This window comes from Salmo salar, chromosome 04 (genome assembly GCF_965601325.2).
Source record: "Salmo salar chromosome 04, fSalSal1, whole genome shotgun sequence".
Taxonomy (NCBI): domain Eukaryota; kingdom Metazoa; phylum Chordata; class Actinopteri; order Salmoniformes; family Salmonidae; genus Salmo; species Salmo salar.
In genome coordinates, this window is record NC_138294.1 from 13,477,193 (window position 1) to 13,491,865 (window position 14,673).

General features: G+C 43.0%; 1 protein-coding gene across 1 annotated transcript; it reads right to left on the bottom strand.

Annotated features, from left to right (window-relative positions):
- Positions 1-1,269: 1,269 nt before the first annotated feature.
- LOC145878606 (uncharacterized) lies at positions 1,270-14,673 on the bottom strand. Its single transcript, XM_082974123.1, has 6 exons — positions 13,750-14,673; positions 12,682-13,065; positions 12,282-12,498; positions 3,648-3,776; positions 3,334-3,455; positions 1,270-1,559 (listed from the first exon to the last, which is right to left on the bottom strand). Exons 1-6 carry the CDS (start codon positions 14,671-14,673, stop codon positions 1,518-1,520), a joined length of 1,818 nt encoding a protein of 605 aa, XP_082830249.1. The 3' UTR covers positions 1,270-1,517.

Sequence of the window (14,673 nt, forward strand, 5' to 3'; positions counted from 1 at the left end):
AAAAAAGAAATCTAATCAATCTGTAACTGTACTGCAACACAAGAAATGTACATAACAATAACGAGGCTATATACAGGGGGGTACCGGTACCTCGTCAATGTGCAGCGGTATAGGTTAATCAAAGTCATTTGTAAACAGACTGCATAGACAAACAGCGAGTAGCAGCATAAAAACAAAAGGTGGGGGGGGTTCAATGTAAATAGTCCAGGTGGCCATTTGATTAGTTTAGTTGTTCAGCAATCTTATGGCTTGGGGGTAGAAGCTGTTAAGGAGCCTTTTAGTCCTATACCTGGTGCTCCGGTACAGCTTGCCATGCGGTAGCAGAGAAGTCTGGCGAGAGAGAACTGGAGTCTTTGACAATTTTTTGTGCCTTCCTCTGACATCACATAGTATATAGGTCCTGGATGGCAGGAAACTTGGTCCCAGTGATGTACTGGTCTGTTTGATCACTATCAGACAATGCAACCTGTCAGGATGTTCTCGATGGTGCAGCTGTAGAACTTTTTGTGGCTCTGGGGACCCATGCATAATCTTTTCAGTCCCCTGAGAGGGAAGAGGTGTTGCCGTGCCCTCTTCACAAATGTCTTGGTGTGTATGGACCACGATAGTTTGTTGGTGATGTGGACACCAAGGAACTTGAAACTCTCAACCCGCTCCACTTCAGACCCGTCAATGTTAATTAGGGCCTGTTCGTCCCTCCTTTTCTTATAGTCCACTATCAGCTCCTTGGTCTTGCTCACACAGAGATTGTCCTGGCACCACTGCCAGTTCTGACCTCCTCCCTATTGGCTGTCACATCGTTGTCAGTGATCAGATAAATACAAAACATGTATTGTTTGTTTTAATGCATTTATATTGACAGAAATCAACTGCTGCAGTGAAGCAGTCACTGGAATGTATAGATTTGAAATAGCTACTGTATATAAAAGAGCACGATAACATAACTAAAGCCAAGTCTAATATATTTCCATGTTAACAGGAGGTTAGCTGTTTTAGCACAGTGGTTAGCTGTGCTATTGCTGGGAGAAGCTAATGGTCCATGCATGAGTTGAACATGGAAATCAGTACATTTCTCTTGGTGCGTATGGAGGCCTTGGGGAAACCACACTGCTGAACTAGCAGTATTCAAATCAGGATGCTGCATAAGTAGATAGACAGGTTTGCTCGGGGGGGGGGGGGGTGAATGAAGTTGTATTGAATAAGGGTAAAAGATTACTCTGGTAAACATATGTCTTCAAAGGATGGTTTCAATTACAAAACAGACAGCGATTGAATAAAACACTTTATTTTCATTGTACACTGGTTTCTACTTTCATTTCTCTCTATTGAATCACTTCTCTTATATCATGGGAAAAGAACTAACAAAATGAAACAGTTATAGTTGTGTGAGTGTGAGAGGGAGAGATTGGACCCATGGTGAAGAAAAACAAAAACAAGAAGTGGGAAAAGAGTTAAGACATGAATGAAGTCAGTCAGTGGTTGGGTCACATCCAGTCAATATTTAACTCTTCATCTCATCATGGAGAGTCAGTCTTCACTCTCCACTTCTCCAGGGATTTCTGTAGAAGAATAAAAAGACAATCATGAGTATCTTTGTTACTAGATAATGTGGATTCATATGCGGAACATAAGGGTTCCACGAGAGAGAGCCACTGCTGCCAAACTTAACTTCTCTAGGGTAGGGGGCAGTATTTTGACGTCCGGATGAAAGGCGTGCCCAAATTAAACTGCTCAGGCTCAGAAGGTAGGATATGCATATTATTAGTAGATTTGGATAGAAAACACTGAAGTTTCTAAAACTGTTTGAATGATGTCTGTGAGTATAACAGAACTCATATGGCAGGCAAAAACCTGAGAAAAATCCAACCAGGAAGTGGGAAATCTGAGGTTTGTAGTTTTTTTCAAATCATTGCCTATACAGTGACTTAGGGTTCATTTTGCACTTCCTAAGGCTTCCACAAGATGTCAACAGTCTGTAGAACGTTGTTTCATGCTTCTACTGTGAATTTGAAGCGAACAAGAGGGCCTGGAGTCAGATGAGTGAGGAAATGACATGAGCTCAGAGGCACGCGCTCACGTGAGTGTGAGCTGTGTTCCTTTTCTGAAGACATTGGAATTGTCCGGTTGGAATATTTATGTTAAAAACATCCTAAAGATTGATGCTATACATCGTTTGACATATTTCTACGAACGTAAATATAACTTTTTTTTGACTTTTCGTTGTGACATTTGCGCGCGCTTCCTGCATTTGGAGTAGTGGACTGAACGCGCGAACAAAATGAGGTATTTGGACATAAATGATGGACTTTATCGAACAAAACAAACATCTGTGGACCTGGGATTCCTGGGAGTGCATTCTGATGAAGATCATCAAAGGTAAGTGAATACTTATAATATTATATCTGAGTTTTGTTGACTCCACAAAATGGCGGGTTTGGTTTCGTGTCTGAACGCTGTACTCAGATTATTGCAAAGTGTGCTTTCGCTGTAAAGTTTTTTTTAAATCTGACACAGCGGTTGCATTAAGGAGAGGTGTATCTATAATTCTTTGAATAACAGTTTAATATTTTATCAACGTTTATGATGAGTATTTCTGTAAATTGATGTGCTCATTCACCAGAAGTTTTGGGAGGCAAAACATGTAAAATTGTTTTTTTGGATATAAATATGAACTTTATCGAGCAAAACATACATGTATTGTGCAACATGAAGTCCTATGAGTGCCATCTGATGAAGATCATCAAAGGTTAGTGATTCATTTTAGCTGTATTTCTGTTTTTTGTGACACTTCATGCTTGGAAAATGGCTGTGTGGTTTTTCTTGTTAGGTGCTGTCCTAACAATCTAATGTTATGCTTTCGCCGTAAAGCCTTTTTGAAAATCGGACAACGTAGTTGGATTAACGAGAAGTGTATCTTTAAAATGGGATATAGAGAAATTTGAATTATGAGATTTTTGTTGTTTTGAATTTGGCGCCCTGCTATTTCACTGGCTGTTGGCAGTGTGTCCCGCAGGTGGGACGCTAGCATCCCACATACCCTAGTGAGGTTAAGCCTGTCTGGGGATGGTTTCCATGACAGTACACATTCCTTCATCTCCTTCCCCACTCCTGAGTATCAATGTATTAATAATCAAACACGTAACACCTGGACAATAAAGCAAAAAAAAAAAAGTACATAAAAAGTTCAATTCCGGAAGCAAAATGAAATTCTAAATTTGTTTTGCCAACTGAATTTACTCAATGGAATTGACCCCATCCCTGATTGTCAAAATGTTCTTTCTGATTGGAGGTTGACTTCAGTGTTGAGGCTGATTGGTTGTTTTGGGTTCTCACCTCAAGGTTTTGATGGTGTTTGAGGGTCTTGCAGTGGTTCTTCTCGGCCTCGTCAGTTCCGCTGTAGAACTTAGAACACACCTTGCAGAAGAAGCCTGACTTGGGGACCAGAAACTCCATTCCTGATAGTGACCAAACAGACCAGAAACAAAACAAGATTTAAAAATGACGTGATTATACTATGGGGCCTACGTAAAACACACACACACACACACACACGATAATAGAGAAGCTTGAGTAGTTTATCATTAGAACTACACTAATCAATTTCAACAATTAGTTAACTGTCAAAAGCAGCATCATTTGAGTCTCACCGACAGGTCTGTCAGGGTTGAAAGGAGGGATGCTGTAGTCCTTATAAAAGAGGGGTTCCATCTTCATCTTCCGCCTCACTGTCTCCTCCTCTCTGTCCTCCTGAGATGTCCTCCTTCGCTTAGACTCCACTGAGAGATGAAAGAGAAGATGGAGGAAGGAACACGGTCATCACTGAGACTTTAGCATTGTTTGTTTTAACTGTTCTGTTTGTTGGTGTTTGTGTGATTGGTGTGTGTGGGTTTTCCTAGACCTGATAAGTCACCAGAATGTCCTTACAAGGAAGGAAAACAATTACATTTCTTTTGAAAAGTCTTTAAAACATGCATCACAAAAATAAAAATAAAAAAAAATCACTGACACCTTAAAAACAATCCAACTAATATGGTTTCAGGCTGTCAACCAACTATATTTTTCTACAACGTCGCAAAGAACCCAGCTTTTTATGCCATCATGCCATGATGCCATGACGAGGAGTGGCATAACAACGCAAAAACAGACTGGTAACCAGGTTAAAATGCACTTGCTACCACCATTGATTTGGCTGAGTTCACCTCTTTTATCATCTAGCCGTATAGTGGTTACCATAGCTACCATTGATCTACATACTAGGAGTGTAACGGTTCACCAAACCCACGGTTAGGTACGTATTGCAGTGTTGGGGGGGGGGGGGGGGGGGTCACGGTTCAGTTTCAGTACAGCAGGAAAATTAATTAATAAAAATAGTGTTGGTATTCCAGATTCCATATCTGCCAGAATGCCAGAGAAGCCAGTGTTGAGGATATATTTACACGGGTGTTGTTAGGCCCGTGTCAAGCACCAGCTTTGAGGGTATTATAACCTTTATAAAACGGGTTACCAACATATTCAAATAATGATTTACATATTTTCATTAATGTTATTTTGATGAATTTATTCTTACTAATTTTCATTCTTCCACAAGATGTAGTCCCGACACAAATCTAGGGTTGCTACCAAAGCCGGCTGGTCGTTCGTTCTATTGGTTCGGTTCCAGAGAAGTGACCCAGTCGTTCAGTCGTTTTGTTCTGTATCTATGGACACAATCCAGTTGTTCGCTCTAAATGTTCCATTGCCATACCTGCTGGCAACGTTCTTAGCCGTAGTTGGCTAGCTAGCAAGCAAGGGATAACGTACAGCCACGTCAAAAAGTGCAACCAGAAAAACAGCTGCAGTAAGTAGCCGCATTTGAATAAACTGATTTCTAGTGACATTTATTTAGATGCATTGATAACAATGAGCTAATGAGGTGCAATTTCGCCTGGCATCGAAAATATGTTCACTCTTCAGGACACACTTGTTCAGGGAAGCTAGCTAACAATCACTTCAAACTGAAGCTGGAAAGATTGCAAACTAGCTGCATTTTGTTTCATTTGACCTTTTCCTCAATTACATTTCTGTATATTAAAACTCAGCAAAAAAATAAACGTCCTCTCGCTGTCAACTGCATTTATTTTCAGCAAACTTAACATGTGTATGAACATAAGACTAAACAACAGACAAACTGAACAAGTTCCACAGACATGTGACTAACAAATGGAAGTGTCCCTGAACAAAGGGGGGGGGGGGGTCAAAATCAAAAACTCAGTAAGTATCTGGCGTGGCCACCAGCTGCATTAAGTACTGCAGTGCATCTCCTCCTCATGGACTGAACCAGATTTGCCAGTTCTTGCTGTTAGATGTTTCTCCACTCTTCCACCAAGGCACTTGCAAGTTCCCGGAAATTCTGGGGGGGATAATTCTAGACCTCACACTCCGATCCAACAGGTCCCAGACATGCTCAAATGGGATTGAGATCCAGGCACTTCGCTGGCCATGGCAGAACACTGATATTCCTGTTTTGCAGGAAGTCACACACAGAACGAGCAGTATGGCTGGTGGCATTGTCATTCTGGAGGGTCATGTCAGGATGAGCCTGCAGTAAGGGTACCACATGAGGGAGGAGGTCTTCCCTGTAACGCACAGTGTTGAGATTGCCTGCAATGACAACAAGCTCAGTCCGAGAATGCTGTGACACACCGCCCCAGACCATGACGGACCCTCCACCTCCAAATCGATCCTGCTCCAGAGTACAGGCCTCGGTGTAACGCTCATTCCTTCGACGATAAACGCAAATCCGACCATCACCCCTGGTCAGACAAAACCGCAACTCGTCAATAAAGAACACTTTTTGTCAGTCCTGTCTGGTCCAGCGACGATGGATTTGTGCCCATAGGCAACATTGTTGCCGTTGATGTCTGGTGAGGACCTGCCTTACAACAGGCCTACAAGCCCTCAGTCCAGTCTCTCTTATCAAATTGTGAACAGTCTAAATACCGATAGAGGGATTGTGCGTTCCTGGTGTAACTCGGGCAGTTGTTGTTGCCATCCTGTACCTGTCCCACCGGTGTGATGCATTTTTTTGTTTGTTTCTCTTTTGCACATCTATCACGGCAGTGTTAATTTGCTAAATTGTAATTACTTCGCTACTATGGCTTATTTATTACCTTACCTCCTTACTCTATTTGCACACAGTGTATATAGATTTTTCTATTGTGTTATTGACTGTACTTTCGTTTATCCCATGTGTAACTGTGTTGTTTTTTGTCACACTGCTTTGCTTTATCTTGGCCAGGTCGCAGTTGTAAATGGGAACTTGTTCTCAACTGGCCTACCTGGTTAAATAAAGGTGAATTTTTTTTTTAAAATGTAATGTTCGGATGTACCGATCCTGTGCAGGTGTTGTTACACATGGTATGCCACTGCGAGGACAATCAGCTGTCCGTCTCCCTGTAGCGCTGTCTTAACCTGTTGGGGCAGTATTTGCACGGCCGGATAAAAAACGTACCCGATTTAATCTGATTACTACTCCTGCCCAGTAACTAGAATATGCATATAATTATTGGCTTTGGATAGAAAACACCCTAAAGTTTCTAAAACTGTTTGAATGGTGTCTGTGAGTATAACAGAACTCATTTGGCAGGCCAAAACCTGAGAAGATTCCTTACAGGAAGTGGCCTGTGAACATTTCTTGCCCTCCTTGATCATCTCTAACAAAAACAGGGGATCTCTGGCATGACGTGACACTTCCTACGGCTCCCATAGGCTATCAGAACCCGGGAAAAAGCTGAATGACGTAATTCCAGGCCCAGGCTGAAACACACTAGCGCGTTTGGCAAGTGCTCTATCAGAGGGCCATCAGACTGAGGCTCGTGCATGAGGGGATAGCATGCTTTTACTTTCACTCTTTTTGTAATAAAAAACGATTTCCCGGTCGGAATATTATCGCTTTTTTATGAGAAAAATGGCATAAAAATTGATTTTAAACAGCGGTTGACATGCTTCGAAGTACGGTAATGGAATATTTAGAAAATTTTTGTCACGAAATGCGTCGTGCTCGTAACCCTTATTTACCCTTTCGGATAGCGTCTTGAACGCACGAACAAAACGCCGCTATTTGGATATAACAATGGATTATTTGGGACCAAACCAACATTTGTTATTGAAGTAGAAGTCCTGGGAGTGCATTCTGACGAAGACAGCAAAGGTAATAACATTTTTCTTATAGTAAATCTGACTTTGGTGAGTGCTAAACTTGCTGGGTGTCTAAATAGCTAGCCCTGTGATGCCGGGCTATCTACTTAGAATATTGCAAAATGTGCTTTCACCGAAAAGCTATTTTAAAAAAAATAAAATAAATATATACAAAAAAAATTTAAATAAAAAATACAAAAACGGACATATCGAGTGCATAGAGGAGTTCTGCATCTATAATTCTTAAAATAATTGTTATGTTTTTTGTGAATGTTTATCGTGAGTAATTTAGTAAATTCACCGGAAGTGTTCGGTGGGAATGCTAGTCACCTGCTAATGTAAAAAGCTGGTTTTTGATATAAATATGAACTTGATTGAACAAAACATGCATGTATTGTATAACATAATGTCCTAGGGTTGTCATCTGATGAAGATCATCAAAGGTTAGTGCTGCATTTAGCTGTGGTTTGGGTTTATGTGACATTATATGCTAGCTTGAAAAATGGGTGTCTGATTATTTATGGCTGGGTACTCTGCTGACATAATCTAATGTTTTGATTTCGTTGTAAAGCCTTTTTGAAATCGGACAGTGTGGTTAGATTAACGAGAGTCTTGTCTTTAAAATGTTGTAAAATAGTCATATGTTTGAGAAATTGAAGTAATAGCATTTCTAAGGTATTTGAATAACGCGCCACGGGATTCAACTGGCTGTTGAGTACTCCTTCACGCAAGCGTCCCACCTAGCCCAGAGAGGTTAAGCGTCTCACAGTACATTGCAATTTACTGCCCTGGCCACATCTGCAGTCCTCATGCCTTCTTGCAGCATGCCTAAGGCACTATATAAGCTTGCTTATATAGAGCGGGAACTACCTGTTTGGTGAAATGGGTGCGAGAGGGCGAAGTTCGTAAACGTGGCTCGAACACTTTGACGAGGTGCCGAAATCGATTATTCTTCTCAACCACCGAGAAGCGGCGCATATCCGCCTCTATAAACATACCTATCACTCTGGTCATTTCTTTGGCCCGTTCAGAATAAGCTGTGAAGGGCTACTTGAATGCAGAGGGGAGATGAAAGTTGTGTTGTTGCAGCTCCGATGTTAGGAATACTGGGGTGTTTTCTGAGTAAATGTGTCAACATGTTTGAGCTGTTAGCAGCTGCATAGGCTATTCTGGTTGAGAAGTGGCGACATCGCCGGGGAAACCAACATTTTCCCAAACTGGAGATTTAAATATCGATGGAGAATCCTTTTGGGTTTTTCCACCACTCGCAGAGAACTAGTTCCCTGCTGCGCCTCACAATGTTGATTACAACATGCACATAGGCTCTAGCTGTTTTAACCGAATAGACTGAATGTTTTTTTCAGCTCATATTTACTGACGCAGCCTAGGCATTTAAATGAATATACACAGTACCAGTCAAAATTTGACACACACACCTACTCAAGCACACCTACTCATCCTACTTATTTCTATATTTTTACTATTTTCTACATTGTAGAATAATAGTGAAGACATCAAAACAATGAAATAACACATATGGAATCATGTAGTAACCAACAAAGTGGTAAACAAATCAAACTATGTGTTATATTCTTCAAAGTAGCCACCATTTGCCTTGACAGTTTTGCACACTTCGCATTCTCTCAACCAGCTTCACCTGGAATGGTTTTCCAAACAGTCTTGAAGGAGTTCCCACATATGCTGAGCACTTGTTGGCAGCTTTTCCTTCACTCTGCGGTCCAACTCATCCTAAACCATCTCAATTGGGGTCGGGTGATGGAGGCTAGGTCATCTGAATTCAAGCAGGACCACCCAGTTACTCTCCTTGGTCAAATAGCCCTTACACAGCCTGGAGGTGTGTTTTGGGTAATTGTCCTGTTGAACAACAAACGATAGTCCCACAAAGCGCAAACCAGATGGGAGGGCATATCACTGCAGAATGCTGTGGTAGCCATGCTGGTTAAGTGCTCCCGAGTGGCGCAGCGGTCTAAGGCACTGCATCTCAGTGCAAGAGGCGTCACTCCAGTCCCTGGTTTGAATCCATGCTGTATCACATCCAGACATGATTGGGAGTCCCATAGGGCGGTGCACAATTGGCCCAGCGTCATCCGGGTTTGGCCGGGGTAGGCCGTCATTGTAAATACCACACATGCAGAGATCATCCGTTCACCTACTCAGCATCTCACAATGACACGGCGGTTGGAACACAAAAAAAAAATCTCAAATTTGGACTCAAACCAAAGGACAGATTTCCACCGGTGTAATGTCCATTGCTCATGTTTCTTGGCCCAAGCAAGTCTCTTCTTATTGGTGTCCTATAGTAGTGGTTTCTTTGCATTGAACTTATCCTCTGCAGCAAAGGTAACTTTGGGTCGTCCTTTCCTGTGGCGGTCTTCCTTTCCTGTGGCGGTCCATATGAAAGCCAGTTTCATCATAGCGCTTGATGGTTTTTGCGACTGCATTTGAAGAAACTTTCTATGTTCTTGACATTATCTGGATTGACTGACCTTCAGGTCTTAAAGTAATGACGCACTGCCATTTCTCTTTGCTTATTTGAGCTGTTCTTTCCATAATATGGACTTAGTCTTTTACCAAATAAGGCCATCTTCTGTATACCACCTGTAATGACTGGCCTGTTCGGGTCAGGTTACCGTGGACCATAATCCCACAGAGATATCCCTCACACCCACCAGTGGGGGAAGAGATCAAGAGGTATGGAGGTGGGGGATTTATGACACCTCCTGCCCATTGTAAATCTTAAGGCAGCTGACAAAATCCCTTTGTCCTCTCAGTATGGAGGAATGGAATGTATGATGGGCCTATGGAGAATCTACCTCAGAACAGTAACATGCAATAAATTGACTTTTGGACAATATGTTTCATCAGACAAAATGGTAGTAATGACGACAGATGGAATATGAAAATGTTGTTTTTGTTATTAAAACTTAAATGATGACATTATAATGAAAACATAACTAGAAGAGTTTTCACAACATGTACTTGATGTTTACATACTGTACGGTGTGTGGAAAAAGTCCAGATCAAAGAGAATGTTTTTTTTTTTTTTAAGATGAAATGTGAAGTTAGTTGTCTAAATTGGATGTGTGTAAAATCCAGACCTTGCCTTGTAACTAGTTACGCCCAGAGAACTTGCCCTACAGGCTGAAAGGCCCATTTCTGACCCGAGGGTATAAAACATGTGAGTTAAGAATCAACATTATAACTAAGTGACCACGAGCTGCAGCCAAGGTCCGAATTAGTTGTAAACCCAAAATGCAACCCGAGGTTGAAGAAGACAAAGGAACCTTTTAACAATCTATGCTACGGATGAGTAGCTGTGTCTAAGAGGGTGAATTCATGCTGGACCACACGGTTATTCTCTCCAAGGAACCATGTGTCTACACTGCTTTCATTCTCACGCTGGAACCCCCTATATGGCTGATTAGCCGTCCTCAGAAGACCACGCTTTCAGAACAAGGGCGAGGAAACAGACCACTAAGAGAAATGACACAGACATTGTGTGGACAATCAGAGGGTTACACAACAGAAGTTTCGCCATCAGAAGAGAAGGAGGAACTCGGTCCACGAGGAGACACCCCATCAGAGACCTTCGACACGTAATTACATCATTATATTCTGACCCATAAGAGCGGCAGTTCGGGGCAATGTTAGGGTTAAAATAAGAATAGTTTACAAATGTACCCAAATGTGCTTTTCTCTCGTGCACTCTCTCTTTTGAAATCCCCATTTTGTGTAACACGCTAGTGTTGGCACGCTAGGGAACTGTTTCATTGCACTAAGTTCTAATCAATAGTCTAGACTGCATCTTATATTATAATTTTTGCTTGTTATTTACTAAATCAACTCAATTGGTGTGGTACAGACTTTTTAGTGAGACTCGGGTTTGTGCAGATTCACAGATTACGCGACGTTCAGAATGAGACTGTAGAGGAAATTAATTAGCAACTGTTGTAAAAACAATATTCTGATAGAGTTAATTTGGGAAATAGAAACTCAAAGCCAAAACTTTCCCATAGTGCCCCAGGTTAATGAGTTAATAATTACCTGACTCATTAAATCACCTAATTATAAATGGTTAATAATTCGATGAACAGCAGTCGTCACATTAATCAATACAAAGTTACAACACACCCCTAATTTGTCACAACACAACTGACTAGCTCAAACGCATTAAGGAAACGCATTCTACAAATTAACTTTTAACAAGGCACACCTGTTAATTGAAATGCATTCCAGGTGACAACCTCATGAAGCTGGTAGAGAGAATGCCAAGAGTGTGCAAAGCTGTCATCAAGGCAAAGGGTGGCTACTTTGAAGAATCTCAAATATATTTTGATTTGTTTAACACTTTCTTGGGTACTACATGATTCTATGTGTTATTTAATTGTTTTGATGACTTCACTAATATTCTACAATGTAGAAAACAATACAAATAAAGAAAAACCCTGGAATGAGTAGATGTGTAAACTTTTGACTGGTACTGTATATACACACAGATGTCTTATTTATCTACTCATTCGGGTTCACAGTGCGGACCGAACTGAGGTCCCCATACCGAACGGTTCAGTACTAATGCTTGTACAATTACACCTCTACTACATACGGTTGGTTATCTGACCTCACCACTACCACTCCTCTACAATGACCACAACCACTAATTTATGTAAACCAGGATGCCATTTTTTGACCACTTAACAAAATGCGGGTGGCCAGCTCAACCACTACTATGCATTCAGTGGGCTGGCTACCATATCTCAAACAAAATTCTACCTGTAGTCTTTTTCCTCCTGTGGCAAACCAGAGGTTAGTTACCTCAGAAAAAAGGGCACATTAGATATGGACTACCTGAACTTGTCCAATAAATACTCATTTGTTTTCCATTTCAAAACGTTTCGCTACTGAACACAACCCAGTTGACTTAACATAAAGTTTGTTTCTTACCTCTACTGGCCCGTTTCCTACCATATCTTACATTTTAAAAAATTAAAAAACGTTATACAGGTAATCAGAGCAGAACAGATTTTATTTACAACGACAGGCTTTCACGAGACGAGCATAGCAGTGATATACAGTATGTTTCTTACCCGTCTCAGCAGACCTCTTCTCCCCGTCCTCCTCCACCTGTCCCACCTCGTCCACCGTCAAAAACGTCCCAATGTTGAGATCCTCCAATCGCCCACCCTCCTTTTCCTCTTCTCCAGCGGCGGCAGGTGCGTCTGTGGGTGTGGCCTCATCGTGACCTTTCACCTCCGACTCCTCAGTGACCTCGTCGCAGGTCGTCTTCGGCACAGTGACCACAGGCTGAAGGAGAGTAACGTTAGAAAAGATTGGGGTCGTGTTCACACTTAAGAAACACTTCATTTCCTCCTTCCTCGGTTGAAGTAGTCTTCTCACCGATCTGCTCGTTATTGAATGCTATAGGGTTGAAGCCTTCCTTTTAGAAAAGGGATTAGTCAAATTAGGAATGTGACAAGACACACTGACCTCTTTGATGATGTCATCCTGACAGTCTGGAACTTTCTCCTCGGTCACCTCCCCAGTTCCCTCTGCAGTCTTCACTGACCCCTCCTCTGTGGTTGCTGGGAACAACCCCTCCTTCTGTTCTCGTTTGTCCAGAGCTTCCTCCTGTACCTTCGCTGCCCTAGGCTCACCCTCCACCTCCATCGGTGTAGTGTCATCTGGTGCCTGCCGCTCCGCCTTAGAGGCTGTGGTCACAGGGTCGTTGACGGTCACCTCCATAACCTCAGTCACCTCTGTGGTAGTCTCGGGGAGAGGACGGGGCACCGCAGCTACTTCCCCCACCTCATCCACAGTCACAAAGTCCGCCATGTCGAAGGGGATGTGCTTCTCACCTAACTCCTCCTCTTCCTGAAAGAAGACAGGGCAGGGAACAGTTAACTATAAAACCACTGCTTTCCTCAAAATGGCAAGTCATTCCCCAAAATGGTTGAAAAGTTGATATTAGCATTCTATATTCATGATGGGTATACGACACTCTGGTTCAGTGGAGATTCTCTCTCCATCCATATATGCACTGAGTATACCAAACATTCGGATCACCTTCCTCATATTGAGTTGCCCCCCCCACACTCTACAAGGTGTTGAAAGCGTTCCACAGGGACGCTGGCCTGTTGACTCCAACGCTTCCCACAGTTGTATCAAGTTGGCTGGATGTCCTTTGGGTGGTGGACCATTCTTGATACACACCGGGAAACTTTGAGCGTGAAAAGAACTGCCACGCTGCTGGGTTTGACACAAACCAGTACGCCTGGCATCTACTACCACACCCCGTTCAAAGGCACAAATATTTAGTCTTGCCCATTCACCCACTGAATGGCACAAATACACAATCCATGGCTCAATTGTCTCAAGGCTCGAAAATCATTATTTAACATGTCTCCTCCCCTTCATCTACTGATTGAAGTGGATTTAACAAGTGGCGTCAATAAGGGATCATACATTTCACCTGTACAGTCTGTCATGGAAAGTGTTGCTAATGTTTTGTCCTCTCTGTATATAGAGTGAATACCAACACACTAGCCTCTCTCCTACCTGCTGTTTCTCCTCTCCGTTTCCTCTCCTGGACTCAGACCTGGCGCCGCTCTTCCCACTGCGCCGGCTCCCCTCATACCTCATAGAGGACCTGGACCCCGGTGATCCTGATGACCGTTCCCTGTGGGACCACCTCTTCTCTCTCTCCCTCCTTCCTTTCTCCCTCTCCTCCTCTTGGGCCTTCAGCCTCTTCTCCCTCTCCTTCTCCCTCTCCCTCCTCGCTTTCTCCCTCTCCTCCCTTTCCTCCTCGCGGGTCTTCCTCTTGGTAACCTGCTCTCTTCCAGACTCCCTGTCTCCACTGTGGCCTCTTCGGTTTTCAGTGGATGGCTTTTGGCCTGCAGGGGGCGCCAGGTCCTGTTCCTTCCTGGCCTGCTCAGCGCCGGCCCTACTGGAAGACCGGACCCTGCACTCCTCCAGCAGAACCTTCAGGATCTCTGGGGTCACTCTGGGTAGAGCGGGGGCAGCCTGAACATCTGGAGTCTCCTTATCTTTTGGTTGTTTACCTGGAGGATTCTCAGCTGCAGCCTGTTCGGTGGAAACCTTGGTAGAGGATCTGTTCCTGCTCTCCTGTCGTAAGGCCTCTATGATGGCCGCCATAACTTTTGGGGCTGGGGCGGAGGTGGCTGTTGTGGAACTGGAAACTGACATTTTCTCAGTCTCTGGTTTAGCAGCTTGAGGAGCGGAGGAAGCATCCGAGGAGACTGGTTCTTCAGTTTCTTCAGACTCCGTTGTTGAAATTTCTGCAACTTTCTCTGTGACCTCCTCTCCACCCTGACCTCCAGGTTGGTTTGTGTTGGGTTCTGTAGCTTCTCTCTGGTTCACTCCTGCTGGCTGTAAGGAAGATGCATTTGGCTCCTTCTCTTGATCCTTTCTTCCTAACACTGGAGACTCCTTTGTGGCTTGAACCTCTCCTTCAACCTTCAT